General features: G+C 28.9%; 1 protein-coding gene across 3 annotated transcripts in view; it reads left to right on the top strand.

Moving 5' to 3' along the window:
• Positions 1-14470, top strand: part of LOC130900094 (terminal nucleotidyltransferase 5C) — a 191780-nt gene extending 177310 nt beyond the window's left edge. For all 3 annotated transcript variants that reach the window (XM_057810439.1, XM_057810440.1, XM_057810441.1), the window contains exon 5: positions 1692-14470. In XM_057810439.1, coding sequence (XP_057666422.1) covers positions 1692-2058 — 367 coding nt within the window. In that variant the 3' untranslated portion in view covers positions 2059-14470. The remainder of the gene's footprint in view (positions 1-1691) is intronic.
• The last annotated feature ends 1720 nt before the right edge of the window (positions 14471-16190 follow it).

Raw genomic sequence — 16190 nt, 5'->3', positions numbered from 1 at the left:
AAAATATATCAAGTGACTGACAATATTGCAAATGTCAATGTATAGCACATTTACTTTCATATTGACAAACTTGGAAGTAAACAATATTAATATTTAACCCTAATTTTCAATTTTTAATTGCCGCTGTTCCTTCAAAGTTTTTTCTTACTATATGGTGTGTAACTGTTAACATTCCATTCATTATTTGTTTAAATAACTTTCAAAAATGCATAAATATTTATTGATTCATGTAATATAAAATGGATAACTGATTAATAGGTATATAGAAAACAAAAAACATAAAAAACAAAACACTTTTTTTATTTTATTCTTCCAAGAAAAAGATACATTTCAAATTATCATTGCTTAACATTGAAAAATTAATATGAAATAGATAGAAAGAACCTTATTAATAATTTATTAGTCCCCTTAAACAAAAAATAAAAAAACACGTCAATTTACAGAGCTTGATAAAACGTTTTATAATAGTGGGGAATCGTGACAAGTTGATTAAATCTTTTTTTGTCAGGCACAGTGATTTTACTTGCATATGCATATTTCAAACTAATATTCTTAGTTTGTCCTGCCTGAATGCCTGATCGCCTATCCCTAGCTGGTTTGAATGTAACTTCAAGTAGTTTTGCTTATAGCTGTATTTAAACAAAAACTTGTTAGCTCCTTTTTCAAATCGCAATACTTTCACTTCTAATAATTTAAAAGTATTTCTGTTAGAATCCTTAGAAATGTTTAGTATAGTCGCTAACTTGAAGACGTTTCCCCCTTTTCTTCGCATTTCTGATCAACGAAACATATTGATGAGGTACGTATACTAGTCCAGATTTCATCGCCCAATCAACAGATCTATCAATAATACTGTGGATTGCGTCTCCTTCATTTTGTGTGTGTCAACGAATCAGATACTTGTGACTGATAGCTGTGATATCAAGATTTTGGACGGCATACAAATACATTGATATCTTGTACCTAAAAAAAAAGACCATGCCTAAGTAAAATTATATCTTTTTGAACGAGTTTATCAGGTAAAACTAAAGTAAGGACATATTAGTTTATCAATACGAATCATAGACGCTATTTTGGAGTTGTTCTTACCTATTTTTCTGCTGCGTCACAGTTCTTCTAGCAAGTATATCCTCTTAGGCACTCATTTCCTCAATTGATACTGGCGGTGTTCTCCTGAATGGAGGGGGCAAACAGCCGATGTTTCAAAAACGACACAACTACGCTCCAGCGGCCAAGATTCGAAATACAATTACGTCGTTGCTCCACCATACACTTTATGGCTTCGTGATACCATTAAGCAATAAAAATCAATTACTCAAAATTTTACCAGTTGAGTCATTGTTCTTCTGGAACAGCGATATCATGGGTGAATTCACCTGGATTGTTTCTAACTAGGTTTCTCCACTTAAATTTCCGTTTATAAAGAAAGGACCTATAATATGATTCCCTATTGTACCTGCCTAAACATGTATGACATTCTTGAAGTAGTCGACGGTTTTCATCAGACCAATATCTGACGTTTTGTTGATGTACATGTCTTGAGTAATTTGGTCGTGCTCCTTTCCTCCCCAGTCTGGAGTACAGAATAGATCAAGTGTTGGAGAAGTTAATAATCTTAGTTCCTTTTTATATAATGTTTTCGTTCATTTATACATTGAGTATTATTTTATTTGTTATTTATTTTGTTTCAGGTACATGTGCTCAAGGTTTTTCATAGATTTCTCCGACATCGCTCAGCAAAAAGCCAAGCTAGAAAACTATCTATGGAACCACTTTGTTGAACCCGATGAAGAAGCCCTTCGTCATCAATACCTGATGCTTCTACACGACGTCGTCGAAGAATCTACAGTCTGCCTAATGGGACACGAAAGGCGTCAAACTCTTCAACTTATCAAAAGCTTAGCTTGGCAAGTACTTTACCAAGACCAACAACGTATGATGACCCAACAACCACCGCCGCCACTCGTATTTGCTAACGGTATTGTTTATGCTCCAATCATCCAGACCAATTGCTATTGCACGTGCAATACCGCATGGATGCCACAGTGCTGCTCGTGATGCGTCGATAACGATTGGTAAATACGCGTGAGTGACTTTTTGAAACTTTACATATTGGACACACCTCGTATGTGAACTTCAGTGACATATATATATAGTAGTTTTGAAACCATTCCAAATTTAATAGGCCGGTCCTTTCAACAAAAATAATTGACAACATAGTTTTGTAGAAATATCTCAATATATAGTAACTTTTACGATAATAGAATATGTGGCTAACTAAATTGAATCATCCATTAAAACAATGTACAGGGGGTTAAAGTGAAAGCAAATAAATTAATTCTATAATTAAAAGTCGAAAAATATTTTCGTTTCTTCATTTTCATTCATATCGGTCTTGAAAAAGGTGGAAACTTACTTATTTATACATAACTAACTTTATGGATGTATAAACTTATGTTAGGCCAAATAACGTTTGCCTCTTCTTGCCACTTCTTCTTCAAAAAAAAAAGCTAAAAAATTGTTTTTGGCAACTTTCATTCCTTTATTAGCCAAAGCTTGATATTTAAAAGTTTTTAGGTAGAATTATTACTAAAATCTAAAAGTTTTTGAAACCAGTGTGTTACTTTAGGCTAGTTTATTCTACACGAAATTATGGTACTTCATTTATAAGATCTAATAAATTAGTTTCTTATACAAGAAAAAAATATTATAAACATCAATCTTTAAACTTCAGATATTTAATTGAATTCAAATTGTATAACATATAAACGCGGAATTTAATTTCATGCCTTTTAATATTAAACTCAGCCTTTCATAAATTAATAGTGAATTGATTATCCTTGAATAAGTTTTTACAATATTTGCGTTTTCTAAGCATATATACGATAATTTATTTGTGCCTTTAAAACCTTGTGATTGTTGCTAATTAGACTCTATTTTATTATGAAATATAAATTGTCGTAGTTTATGGACCGGGCTATTTTGTCGAAAAGAAAAAATGTGCAGGGCTATCTTAAGAGATTTTTTGCACTTTACATGGAGTGATATAACTTTATTCATATAGTGTAAGAGAATTGGATTGCTTGGATTTTTATTGAAAACTTGTATACGCTGAGCTGATAAACACAATTTAAATATTCATAAATGTCGTGTGTTTATTTAACTTTTCTCGGTTATAGCGTTCTAATTATATGGATAATTATTTACCTTTATAATCAATATATGATATCATTTAAATGAAAAACTATATCGGGCCAATTTTTTAAAAATTACTCGGACCCAATAAGCATTAAGCATTTTGTGATATAGTATCAACGAGCAAAAGGTGGTCTTTTTAAAAAATTTGCCTGGTGTACAAAAAAAAATTTAAATATTCAAAAAAAAACTGTTTATATATGCGGGATTATATACATATATTTTCATTTTGTATTATAAAAGCTTATTTTGACTCATATTGAGTTTTTCTTATATTTGAATAAGTGCCACTGTGGAAAAATAATTTTCTAAAGTGCGGAACAAAAAATCAATGTCCGTATACCACATTTTTCTATATTATTTCATAAAAAATAGTTTGCTGTTTAAAATATTTTAAAGTTGGGAAGAGATGTTGAAATATTTAAAATTCTACTTAAATGTTATTTTGTGATGTGGGGGTTGAAACACTAAAGGTAAATGATTCATATTTTTCCAAAGCTTCATTTTCAAATAATAAGGGCCTAATCAAAACTCTACGAGGTCATGTTTCCAAATTTTTGTTTATTAAATATAAATTAAAAAATAGTTGCGATAAAAAATTTATTATTTCAATATTTTATGAATATTGCGAATGAAATATCACTGGTCGACAGTGATTTTGTTGCCCTTGATATAAGATTTCACATTTTTTAATCTTTATTTTCATTTTTACGTTGAATACATAAAAAAATTAAATAAAATAACAGATATGTTTATAATGTCACTTTTGTTTTGAAAAATTAGGATAAATCGAAGTGAATAGAGGACACAATTTAGAAAATATATTCCAATAAAACGCCTTATTAGCTTTTCTTCCATAATTTATTGAATGATAATCTCTTTTTAAAGACCAGTAGTAATCTACCATTACGTGACCATCTCACCTTTCCCGATTTCTTTCATCCATCAATTTTAAATCATGTTGCAATATTCTCTTGTGTTCTTAAAGGACTGACATGATGCAATACAACGTGCAGTACAATGCAAAAGGCAATATTTCTTGATCAAAAGTATGCGCAAATGAAGTTCAGCTCATGCAAGATCTCGCTCTTGCAACATTATCGGTTTTGTGCCTTTTTTATTGCGTGCAAGTTGCAATTCTAGAGAAAAATAAGTTTCTATTTGGCTGATATCACATATCCCGCTAATGATTTCTTAGTTATCTTATATTTCATTTTCATTAAGAGTTTTTTAATTGTTTCCTCATCTATTCTCGAATAATTTTTGTACGGTTTGTCATATGATTCCAGTGCTTGTCCCAACATCGCTTAGGTGATATTTCTGTCCATGAGACTGAAAAAGCAAGGCAGCCGCAGATATAATTACTGCGTGTGATGCACTTTTTCTTATTCACTTTACTTAGCATTGTTATTTTCATTTTTAAACCGATCACCGATCGGATTCACTTAATATTCGTATATTCACTTAGATGAGGACCTCATTCTGACCGACATTAAGGCGATCGTTGTATTGAACAACAGTAGCCGTTTCCCTTGTCATGAAAAAAGAAAAAATTATTACTTGGAACTACAAAAATAATATGTACTATTCTTCTTAATAGTCCGTTGATCCAATAGAAAAGGTGTTTCACTGTTATCTATTAGATATATTGAAGCCGTATACAAAATATAGTGGATAACTCGCATGAAATGCTGATTTCCCATTCATATGATTTGTAGCAAGAGCCTACTGCAAACTTCATACTCGTGGGAATATAATTCCTTGCTCGTTTTGATATAGTGAATTACTTATATAATTTTGATTAGTGGCAATTATGACGCGTTGGCAAAGAACTTGCATAATGTCAAGTGACGCGGAATATTCGTCCATTGCATTGATCTTGCAAGAAATTGCATGCAATCTATTGCACATTGCCTTTTCCAAGGGACCCTAGCTATAATTTCTTAAATTAGCCGATTGCGGAGTTAACCAATATTTGCTCACCATTTTCGACTAAAAACACACAACTTTCAAAACATTGATATGAAAAATTCTCTATCTTCCAATTGCCGTATTAGAGGCCAATCAAATATTCTACCTAGCAAAGTCTAATCTACAACTGTAAAGGCTCAACACAAACTTTATTGAACCCTTATTTGCTCATTTTAAAACTGACATATACTGCTTCACAAAGTCTGTGATACTTCATTTTATTTTGTTAATCAAACAGCACAAATATAACAAAATAAATTATTACTATATTTACACTTTCTTCATGACAAGATAAATATATTAGAAGGATATTTGCATATAACATCTTATCCACTTTACGTTCTAGTACATCAATATTGTCAAATAACAGAGACATCAGCTGTTCTGTAAGGTAGAGTCTGAGAGAGTGGAGCACGTGATGTCCCCTCATACCATGTATGTAATTTTTTATGAAAATTGATAGTTCAAAACTGTAGGAATTGGAAACACGAGGTTTGCGTGGATATGCGAAGCCGGAAAAATGTTTTAAAAAATGAATTATTGAAAAAATCGATGAATGTTTATCTCTCATGGTTTGCCTAAAGTGTATTCGATAGAAAATTTCATTCTCTTTCAGAAAAAATTTTCTCAAACCATTTTTTTTTGGCCGGAAGAGTCAGGCAAGATTTTTTTAAAAGTGTGTGATGGAGGAAATTGGATTGCGTAAATTTTTTCTAAAAGAGAATGAAATTTTCTTTCGAATAAAACATTTTTCCGGCTTCGCAAATCCACACAAACCTCGCGTTTTTATTTCCTGTAATTTTGTACCACTAATTTTCATAAAAAAATTACATACACGGTATAAAGGGACTTTTTAGATTGACAACTCCTGGACTAGTACTTTCATGAATACGTTCCCAATATGGGTACTTGTAAATATATCCAGGGCAACAAACAAAATGTTTCTGTAGAGTTGTGTAATTATTCCTTCTCCTGCTACAGGACTAAAACAAAAAAATAATTACTATAAAATTATCGAAATTTTGATATAAAGCTTATACCAAGTAAGATTGTAAATGAGCATTTTTTGTGTTACAAATATAAATAAGACAAACAAATACATTTCAATGATTGCAATCAAAACAGTTTTCTTAATATATTTGGTTATAGTACATAAAAATGTAACTTATTTCGTCAGTGCTAAATTACATCATCAGTATTGACGAGAAAATTTACGTGTTCTTTAAAATTAAACTATCATCACAAGCTTCAGGTATATTGCGACCATTTCAATCTCAGATTTATTACAATCAAGTTAAAAGATTTCAGATTGTTCATTTTTTGATGATTTTTCTTTGACTAACTATTATTTGTCAATTCAATTTTACAAAATGATGAGTTTTTTTATTAAAATAGCTGATTTATAAACTTAATTGTATAAAACGAGATTATTCACCTATATGAACTAAAAGAAAATTTGTATTATACCTAAAAATTCTACGTAGAATTATTAGCAACATAATAATAATTACGAATTTTCATTTTTCTGTTTTACGTCCTGTTTTACTATAAACAAATATTATATAGAATACATATATTCAACTTTTAAGATGGCTCTTGTAATGTTTTTGTTGCAATTTGAGGCTGACATTTCTTAAAATATGATGCATTACTTTTTTGGTGTGAGTGGCTGTGAAAAAAAAACAAAAAATACGTTACTTTGGGTTGTGTATAATATGTAAACAAATAGCGATTAGAGAGCGATTTTTGTATTAAAAAAAAAAAGAGCAACCTGAAGAGTCCATAAATTTTGCTCAACATCACAACCACGATAATATATATTTTTATAGAAAAGTGTATGAGGAGTTTTTAGAATAACATATATAATGAATAACTTTAACAGACAGATGCCGAAAGTTGTTAGTTTCAATAGTGATGAAAGCTTTTTATAGAAATCATTTTATAATTACATTCAAACTTCCATCTCGTTTATAAATCGTTAGTAACACATTTGAAAATTGTTATTTTGTCTATTATATCTATATTTTACTATGACATAATTTATAATACAGAATACTATCTACTCAACATTATAATGGAAGATAAATTTATTTATTCATTGAGTAAACATAATTTTATTTCATTACAAATTTGTATAATATGAAAAAATATATTTGCTTTTATATATTATCATAAAATCCTTGTACTGCATAGACAAATTTAAAATTCGATTCAAATCGATTCAACTTCGAATGAAAGGATTGTTGAATAAGATTAAATAATAATGTTATATACTTGATCCTTTCTCTTCTTTTCTTCTTTAATAATTTTCAATACACATATTTGAAGAGTCCATTATTGGATGGACAAAAGCTCTACTACAAAATATTCCAGCTTTACTTCTCTTTTTTTTCCGGTAGATTTCCAATTGGGTCTCTATCCATTCAATTGATACGTTTTTTTAGAAATCTCTTCTGTCGGGTCCACGTGCACAATATCTAGCAAAAAATGTGCTAAAATTTGTGTTCGATGGTATATATCGTGAAAGCATCTCGAGTCTTGTTCTTTAACTGAAACCAGATTCTAATTCGATTGTAGAATGTTCTATCAAAAACGAAGATTTGGCATCCGATTGCAAAAAAAATATATTTTTAAAGGTTATAACCTATTTTTATGTTTTTCAAACAGCTTGATTGAGAAACAAATTCCATTTACTTAATGTTCTATTCAGATTAATATGTATTCAAGTTTAAATTTAATCACAGTCACATTGTTATTTTAAAAATCCGTAAACTCAAATCCACGTATCTACATTGGTTTCAAATGTTTCCATCTCTGATTTTAACATTAAATGTTTTTCTCTAGAGTCCTTATTCTACCAACTTTTCATCACTTTTCAACATTTATCAGTGTTTTATTCACTTAGTTTTATTGGAATATTTAGCAAAAAATATGTTTAAATTAGTGTTTTAGAGTTTTTATTGTGAATGGATCTGGAGTATCTCTAAATTTAGTCACAGTCACATTCCTATTTTGAAAATCGTCGCCGTAAAATCAAAACATCGTAAAAATGCAATTTTGGAGCAACAAAAAATTATATAATTTAAAGTTTATTAGAAACTTGACATTGATATTCTTTTGATTTATTAATTAACTAAATTTTTTGATAATCAATGAGTATTAGAAAACATTTATATCAGATTTACCAAAGAGATATGGGATAAGAGGTTATAAAATTGAAAATTTTAATGATAACTGATGAACGAGTGAATGAAAGTATTGAAATGCATGGGAATAATGATGAAAATATTTTTATTTTCTATAAATACAACAAAAACAGTATGTTAAACCAGTTGAATGAAGTTAGTAAACAAAGGCGTCATGAAATCCGTATGGTAATTAACTGCTTTCAGGAATTGTAAGCAATGCTCCTTCATATATCTCTATTGCAGTGTGAAAGTGGTTTCCAGTCTATCAAAATATACTTTGTTCTGAATAGGACAATAAAATCCTTAACAGTAGAGTTTTCAACTTTTTTACCAGAACGGATAGACGACTAGGGATTTATTATAGAATAATATTTTAAAAAATCCATTATTGACGTATTTAACCTGATACTGACTTTTTTAGTCGAGTTTGATGGTGAATAGATATCGCGCCGATCGATAGTTGAATGGACATTATCCATTCTATCTGAAATTGTCCACTAACCAAGAACTTTTAAATAGTTACAGTCTGGTTGATAATGGCAAAGTCTAGAAGAATGTTTGATATTGTAACTTTTGGCTTCTACATCGATTATTGTAAAGAATTATGTGTTTTCAGGTACCATCCTCAATCTCCCTCTGAAAATAAGGAATTGAACATTAGGCAAAACAGTTATCATCCATTCCTAGTTCTCCTTCGTGCCATACGTAACAAATTAATTAAATGACGAACCAGTTTTTGTTTGTTGTAGGTTGCACTTGAGGTACCAGTTGTACAGCTTGAACATTTTTATTGAAGCATTTCCAATGGCTCTCGACTTGTCTGTTTCTCGGCTTTCTTTCGAACATAAATCATTTCATTGAACGTCCTTGCTTACAAAAGTAACATTAGTTTATTGTTTTATGAAATAAGTCAATGTTCAACTTTCTCATTTGTGATAGAAAAACGTTTATAGAGGTAACAAGCATGACTTTATTATGTATGTAGTTGGTACACTTTCGATTACGAGTTGAAGACCGCCTGTAAAAGCGTTTTGTGTGCGGAAGAACGGCAGTAATGCGAGGAAAGCATTAAAAAAATTCAACAATTAACTTCTACTTACACAATAATCTTTTTTTTGGTTCCGAATACGAGTTGAAGACCGTCTGGAAAAACATTGTGCCTGCGGAAGAACGCTAGTAATTATTCAACAATCTTGCTCCTACTTCCAATGTTTATAATTTTTACCTTAGAAGTAAAACGTTCAAACGACTACGCAATACTTGAAATACCACACTCCACCAAAACGTGGTACGAGTTTTTTACATTTTCGCTAAGTTGCAAGTAATTTCTATAACGAAATTTTGCTGAATCATCATCAGTATAAACGATTTTGTCATGTATGCGTTATAAAAGTTTCAATAGATGTCGATACTAACTAAAAACCGGCAATACGAGATTTTGATTTTACTGCGATATCCAAACACTCTTATCATTTTTGTAGAAGATTTTTTAACTACCACCTTTAGTATAAGTCCACTATCGTCCAAACCAAACTTTATGTTTTTCTTTATCTCGACCTTTTAATACTTATAACCAATCCACCATATCATAAGGTAATTAAAAGAAAAAATAGATTTTATGATTGATTCAAGGTACCATTTTACTATGCATATTTTGTAATCAGTTCGATCAATTCGAGGTTAATTGAATCACGGAATCTAAATTGCGTTTCAAGTTTATTATTTGTTTACAACAATTTTAAAACAAAAAATATGTTACTAACTAACTATAAGAAGAAATGCCAGTCACTAATGATATTGTTATTCTAAAAAACTTGAACTTGCTCCGATTTTAAATTTATGTTCACTAATGACATATTTATCGTTATTTACTTGTCCTTCTTTAATTGCTTCTGAAGAAGTTGGACAAAATTATTTAAACACTTTGTGTGTGCTTTATATAAACTAGTTGTCATCTTGAATCTAATAGTATTTCAAATTTTATCAATGTATTGGTGTAGACTAGTGCATAATATTAAAAATAATGGAGTTAGTTAGGCATTAGATGTTTGACTATATCTGTGAGAAAAAAATTTTAATTGTAAATTTGTTAATATTTAACTTTTTTATGGTTTGGAATTTTTATTTCATGAAACTTGGAGTGTATGTAGAATAATAATCCTAGATTAAGGAATATAATTGTTTTTCAAACGATAATATGTTGCTTTAAATTTTATAAATTGCTTTGAAAATTGTCAAAACACAAAACATATATTTTTAAAAAAATTTTGTGTTTTAGAGTTAGGATATGTAGTATTTAACATAGTTAATGTTATTTTACGTTATATTTATATTCATAACACATATCAATAGTTACTTGAAAGAAATTAAAAAAAAGATCTGCAAAAAAATGACTGCAAGTACCTATGCATATTTAACATAACATGTATAGACATATTATTAATATAGTAAAATGAGATTCAAGATGATAATATTAAACAGAGAAGTAAAAACGTCACATATAATATAAATTAGAAAAATCTTAAGCTAGAAGTTAAATTTTGCTTTAAAATTCAAGAGTTTCATCTTGTAGTTGTAGAACGTTGAGATAAAAACTTAATAATACTAGATGTTATTTGAAAGTTTAAAGTAAAATTCCTTGAAATGTATGCAATTTTTCGCTTTAGATTTTTAAGTTTTATATGTATGTTCACTTCTTTGTAATCTTTAATTCTTTTAAATAAATATTATAACTTTTTGATACACTTTGTTAATTTAGCAAAATAATAATTGATAACCGTCAATTTTTCGGATTTGCAATTTTAAACACGTGTCTATTAAAATTTTAAAATAACATAGAGCATCAGAAAGTTAAACTCCAAAGTATGTGAATTTTTAGTATGTTTTTTTATGAACGGAATCATTTTTTAAGTTTGAAGTTACCAATAATTCTATATATACAGTGAGCGAAAGAAATTGTCAAAGAAAAAAAAATATTTTGCTTCCAAAACATTATAAATGAAAAGTATAACTGATGCATATGTAGGTGCAGTAATAGAAAAATAATTTTTTGTATTATGTCCATAATACATTGTAGTCGATTCCATAATGAAATAAAAATTTGAATACTATTTATACCTTCAAAGTGAATTTGAGATTTCAGAGATTACTTTATCCAAAAACCAGGACTGAAAAATAGTTGGGTTTGCAACAACTATATATAATCTTCTATGCATATTTATATACAAATAAGCGAAAAAGGAAGAACGATATTAACAGCATCTCATAAAAAAATGATGGTAAATGACTTTTATTGACATTTTTTTAGTTATTGTTAAATACGAACCACAAAGGATCTAAAAGATTTACCCAAACTTCAGAAAACAATCAATTGAGCAAAATTTAACTATTGCTGTGAAACATTTTCTTCTTTTCTCTATTCCCGAGTTTTCCCAGATCACCATTAATGCTCCTTTGCATTTCTTTTTCTTTGATGTTCCTGTTCCATCTTTTTCAGATTGAATTATATTAGATACGATTAGGTTCATTCTCTATATTGTTTTTTCTCTATAAATTTGTCTGATACTCTTTTGTTTTTTGTGTAGAGTCCTCTTCTATAATATCACCATGGATCTTATTACTGGTTTGTGTATTGTTTTCTTGTTATTCTTAAAAATCACTATAATTTTATTTACGTGTGATAAGGTATATGTCTATTCTCAAATACATCCCTTATTGTTATGTAAATATCAATTACCAGGTCTGATATATTTTATTTTTCTCTTTAATATCGTTTCTGTGTATTTCTCGCATTTTTACTCATAAATATCCTCTAAAACAGGGATTCTGAACTATTTTGGTAATAAAAAACCTTTTTCAAAATTATTTAATGTCGTAGACTCCCGTAGACTAATCACTTTAAAACTACCATCTCAAGATTTTTTCTATCGATACAACATACTCACCAATTCCAAAAAGTTTCTTTTGGTTCAGTGAATAAACTTATCATCCAATCTCAAAATCAGTTTTCGTTTATGTCGACCTCTGGAAAACCGATTACGACCCCAAGTATTCGATATCGACTACTATGGAAATCCCTACTGTAAAACAAATTTATCAAAGTGCCATGTTTACTTTACTAGATCAAAGAGCTTTAGGGACAACTCAAAATTCATGAAATTGTTTATCGGTCTCCGTTTTTATTGTGTCATACTCTTCCTCGGTATCGATAAACAACAAATATTATCAGATATAAGCTTGTTGTGGAATTTATTTCATCATCTTCTACTTACTCCCTTCCTAAAAGGTTCTGTGTTTTCTTCTTACAAATCTTTCTTGTTCTTATCGTGTATTGATTCAAATTGAAAGCTGATGATTTTTTACTCGTATGGTTCCTAAAGAACAAGTCGCCAAATTAGGTCTATTTGTTTTCTAAGTATCTGGGGGTATAACACAAGATCTTATTAAAAAGTTCATCTTTTTTGATAGTTTTTAATCGTTTTAAAATGTTTCTTAAACTAATTTAGTTGCCATGTTTAATTAAATGCTATCTTGTTAAGTCCTCTTTAAGCTTGAGGTGGGGTTATTATTAATTATCTTTTTATATTTACCATTTTTGTCCCTTTTATTTGCATAGTTTACCTGATATTTTATTATTTTTTGGATGTTCTCTGATTAATTACGAAAAAAATTATTTATTCATTCATTTCTCGTAAATTGTTCGTTCTTTATTATATCTCTATTCTCATTTCATAATTGTTTTAAGGAAATGTTAATTGTTTTTATCGGTATCATGCTCAAATTTGATGATCACAACTCGTGAATGAGAATTATCAATTTTTGGTTCGGTTCTATTTAAAGTACAATAAAGTAAACTAGAAAATATCTAAATTGGGGGTTTCGACAACAAATCATTCTTTTACTACACATACATAGGTTAAACACGTGTAGCATCTTTATAAAATAACGCATTCTATGGTATTACAATTATACAGTGTAACTGATTAGTTTAATTATTTTTTATGGGATACCTACTGTGTATGTTTGATATCTAATCGAAAAAGAAATGTTTGTTAGGATTTTTTTGTATTTTATTAAGAGGCCTTCAGGTTGCGAAATGACATTTGTAAAAAAAAATTTTACTGGACATCGCCCAATCGCAATAAGTATTAATGAATAGAAAAATAAAATTCCATATATTTCTATATGCCCAGTGTAAATAACCTCATTAGTTTTCCCAATCGATTAAAATTCACGATTAGGAAATCGGAGGGTTACTCATTATATATTCTATATATTTTGAGATATAATATAGTCATTTAAACTTATATAGCTAGGTCGGAAACCTTGGTCGTGTAATTTTAGTATAAAATTAAAATTAATACTCGAATCAGACGGAGTTGTAGATCCAACTAAGATTATAATTTATTTGTTAAAAAAAAACGGTACCAATCTAATATAAACAGTTATTTTTCAGAAAAATATTACTAAGTAGACATCATGCGTTTCCTCTATACTCATAATTGTTTTTACTATCTCGATAAAAGTTTACAGAAATTGTTGTTTAATTAAGTGATGTATTAAAAACTTTTCGTGACGTACTGCCCTTAAATTGATTTATTTTTTTATATATTCTAATTTCATTCATTTGAAAATTATTCTCCGTACGATTGGTTCCAATTTTTTTAAAATGTCTTTGAGATATGTGGTGTGGTACTAAAATAAAATATGTAGTAAGTAACATATCAAATTCGAATATTCATACGGAAAATTAAATGTTACTTTTTTCTTTTTTTCTAATTGAGTTACCTAGTAGTAAATTTTCTGTGTCTTAATCATGTTTTTCTCACGTTTTCAATTCGATTCAAGAAATTTGAGAATCGTTAATTGTATCTTCGTCTCTTACGATTTCCGCACTGGATATTTTTGACTCGCAAGTGCATTTTCTATTCATATTATATCAGAGCTCATGTGTTAAAGTTGAAGTACCTTGTTTTACTTTGGTTTTTACTACCAACTTTTAGCTATCCTTTCCCATTAACGTTTTGACAGAGTTGATTAGACAGGAATTTCTAAAGAAGATAAATTATTAAAATCCTGTCTGGATTTTCGCTGTTATTCGTTGAATTAATAAGAAATTATAAGACGTAATTGAGTTCCACAGTAGAATTTGATCTAATCCTTTCCATCCAATGAAGATTTTCACAGTTTCATGTTTGTACTTTGTTTTTTTTTGGCCTTTCATTTCGAATCAAGGAACTTCATTTCATACTTTTCTACATCTGTATTTTTATCTACTTTTTCAAAATTTATGTTGATATTTTTTCATCCTTATAGTGATAAAGCTTTCGTCTATTAGTCTATCGTTTGCTATCACTTCGCATTTCACACCTAATATTATTAGCTCGAATCTGTTTGTTTGTTTTTGAAATCGATGTAACTTCTCCTTTATGTACTAATATTTACAATCATCAAGTAAATTTATTACTTTTCCCTTTTTAATTTGTGTTTTCTTCTGGATAAATATCATTAAATTGCTATGTTATTTATTAGTGAACTGTATTATTTCACCGATAAAAAATATAGTGAGGTTGTTGTCACTGGAATTCTGGTTAAACCAGTCAGAGATAAACTATTCACACTCATGATTTGGACTAGTTTGTCCACAGACTTTGCTCCTATCTTTAATATATTCTAAAACGAAACTACTCCATGTACAAAAACAATATTGGAATGTAAATACACAAAAGTCTCAGTTCTATTTCTTGACACTTCAAGTTTGAACTTTTTCATTTCTTCAATTTAACTTATTGAAACTATTGTAAATCTTTTTTGTACATTTCTTTTCGTTACTAGTTGATTTTCCTGCGTGCATTTCTCGTAAGTTGCCATAGAAATTTCGGCTTTCGATCTCATTGATCGATAACGTTTATATGAGTACATTGATTTTTACCAGCTACGGTTTGTTACGTAGAATTGATTCAATGAATAGATTCACATTTTTGGTTCAAATTATAATAATCCAAAGTCGAGATACCTTGTTATATAGTAGTTTTTACTATCATGTTTTACTCCTTGTAATAAATATTGTTGCTTTTGTATGGACCATGAATAACTTTCATTTTTATTAATGTTTTGACGGTTTCAAGAGATTAAATTATTAAAATCTTTTTCTGGATTTAGAATGATGATAAATTTTCAATTAAATTCTCTTTGTAGTAAGTCAATAATTCATTAATTTGTTTTAATAAGGATTGGAGAGAGCGGAATCAAGGAACGTTTTACTGTACCTCGCCTTGTATTAAATTGATCGTTCTTCCTTATATATCGAATTTATATCTAATTATATATATATATATAATACCAGTACATACGTAAGAGAAAAATCACAAGTAAAATATAGACTATAAATGTTACTTTTACAATCTTTAGCTCTAAGCGTAAATTAATATATAATATAGTACAAAAATCATACTATAGTTTAGTACTCCGTTTGATTCTTACAGAAATATAATAGACTGTTTATGGTGACCTCCACAACTAAGCCTATTAAAGTACTTATTAGCGAAGGGAGAAATTAGCAGGTCGATCTAATTACAACAAAGCATGACTTTTCGATCGATTCTGATTTACAGAAATGATGTAAACTTTTCGTACCTCCCTGTAAAAATTGCTTATCATTATATGTAATTATTTAGTATTTTATTATTTCCTAAAAAAATCTTTTGTACATTCGCTAGCAAATATTTGAAAACGAAACATGATTGCATATAGAACATTCTTAATTTTCTATAAAATACATATAAACTTCTAATAGATATACAGTAAGGTGCAGAAATGAGTAATGTTCATGTTTAA

Source organism: Diorhabda carinulata, chromosome 12 (genome assembly GCF_026250575.1).
Source record: "Diorhabda carinulata isolate Delta chromosome 12, icDioCari1.1, whole genome shotgun sequence".
Lineage (NCBI taxonomy): Eukaryota > Metazoa > Arthropoda > Insecta > Coleoptera > Chrysomelidae > Diorhabda > Diorhabda carinulata.
This window is presented reverse-complemented; position numbering and strand designations above follow the sequence as displayed.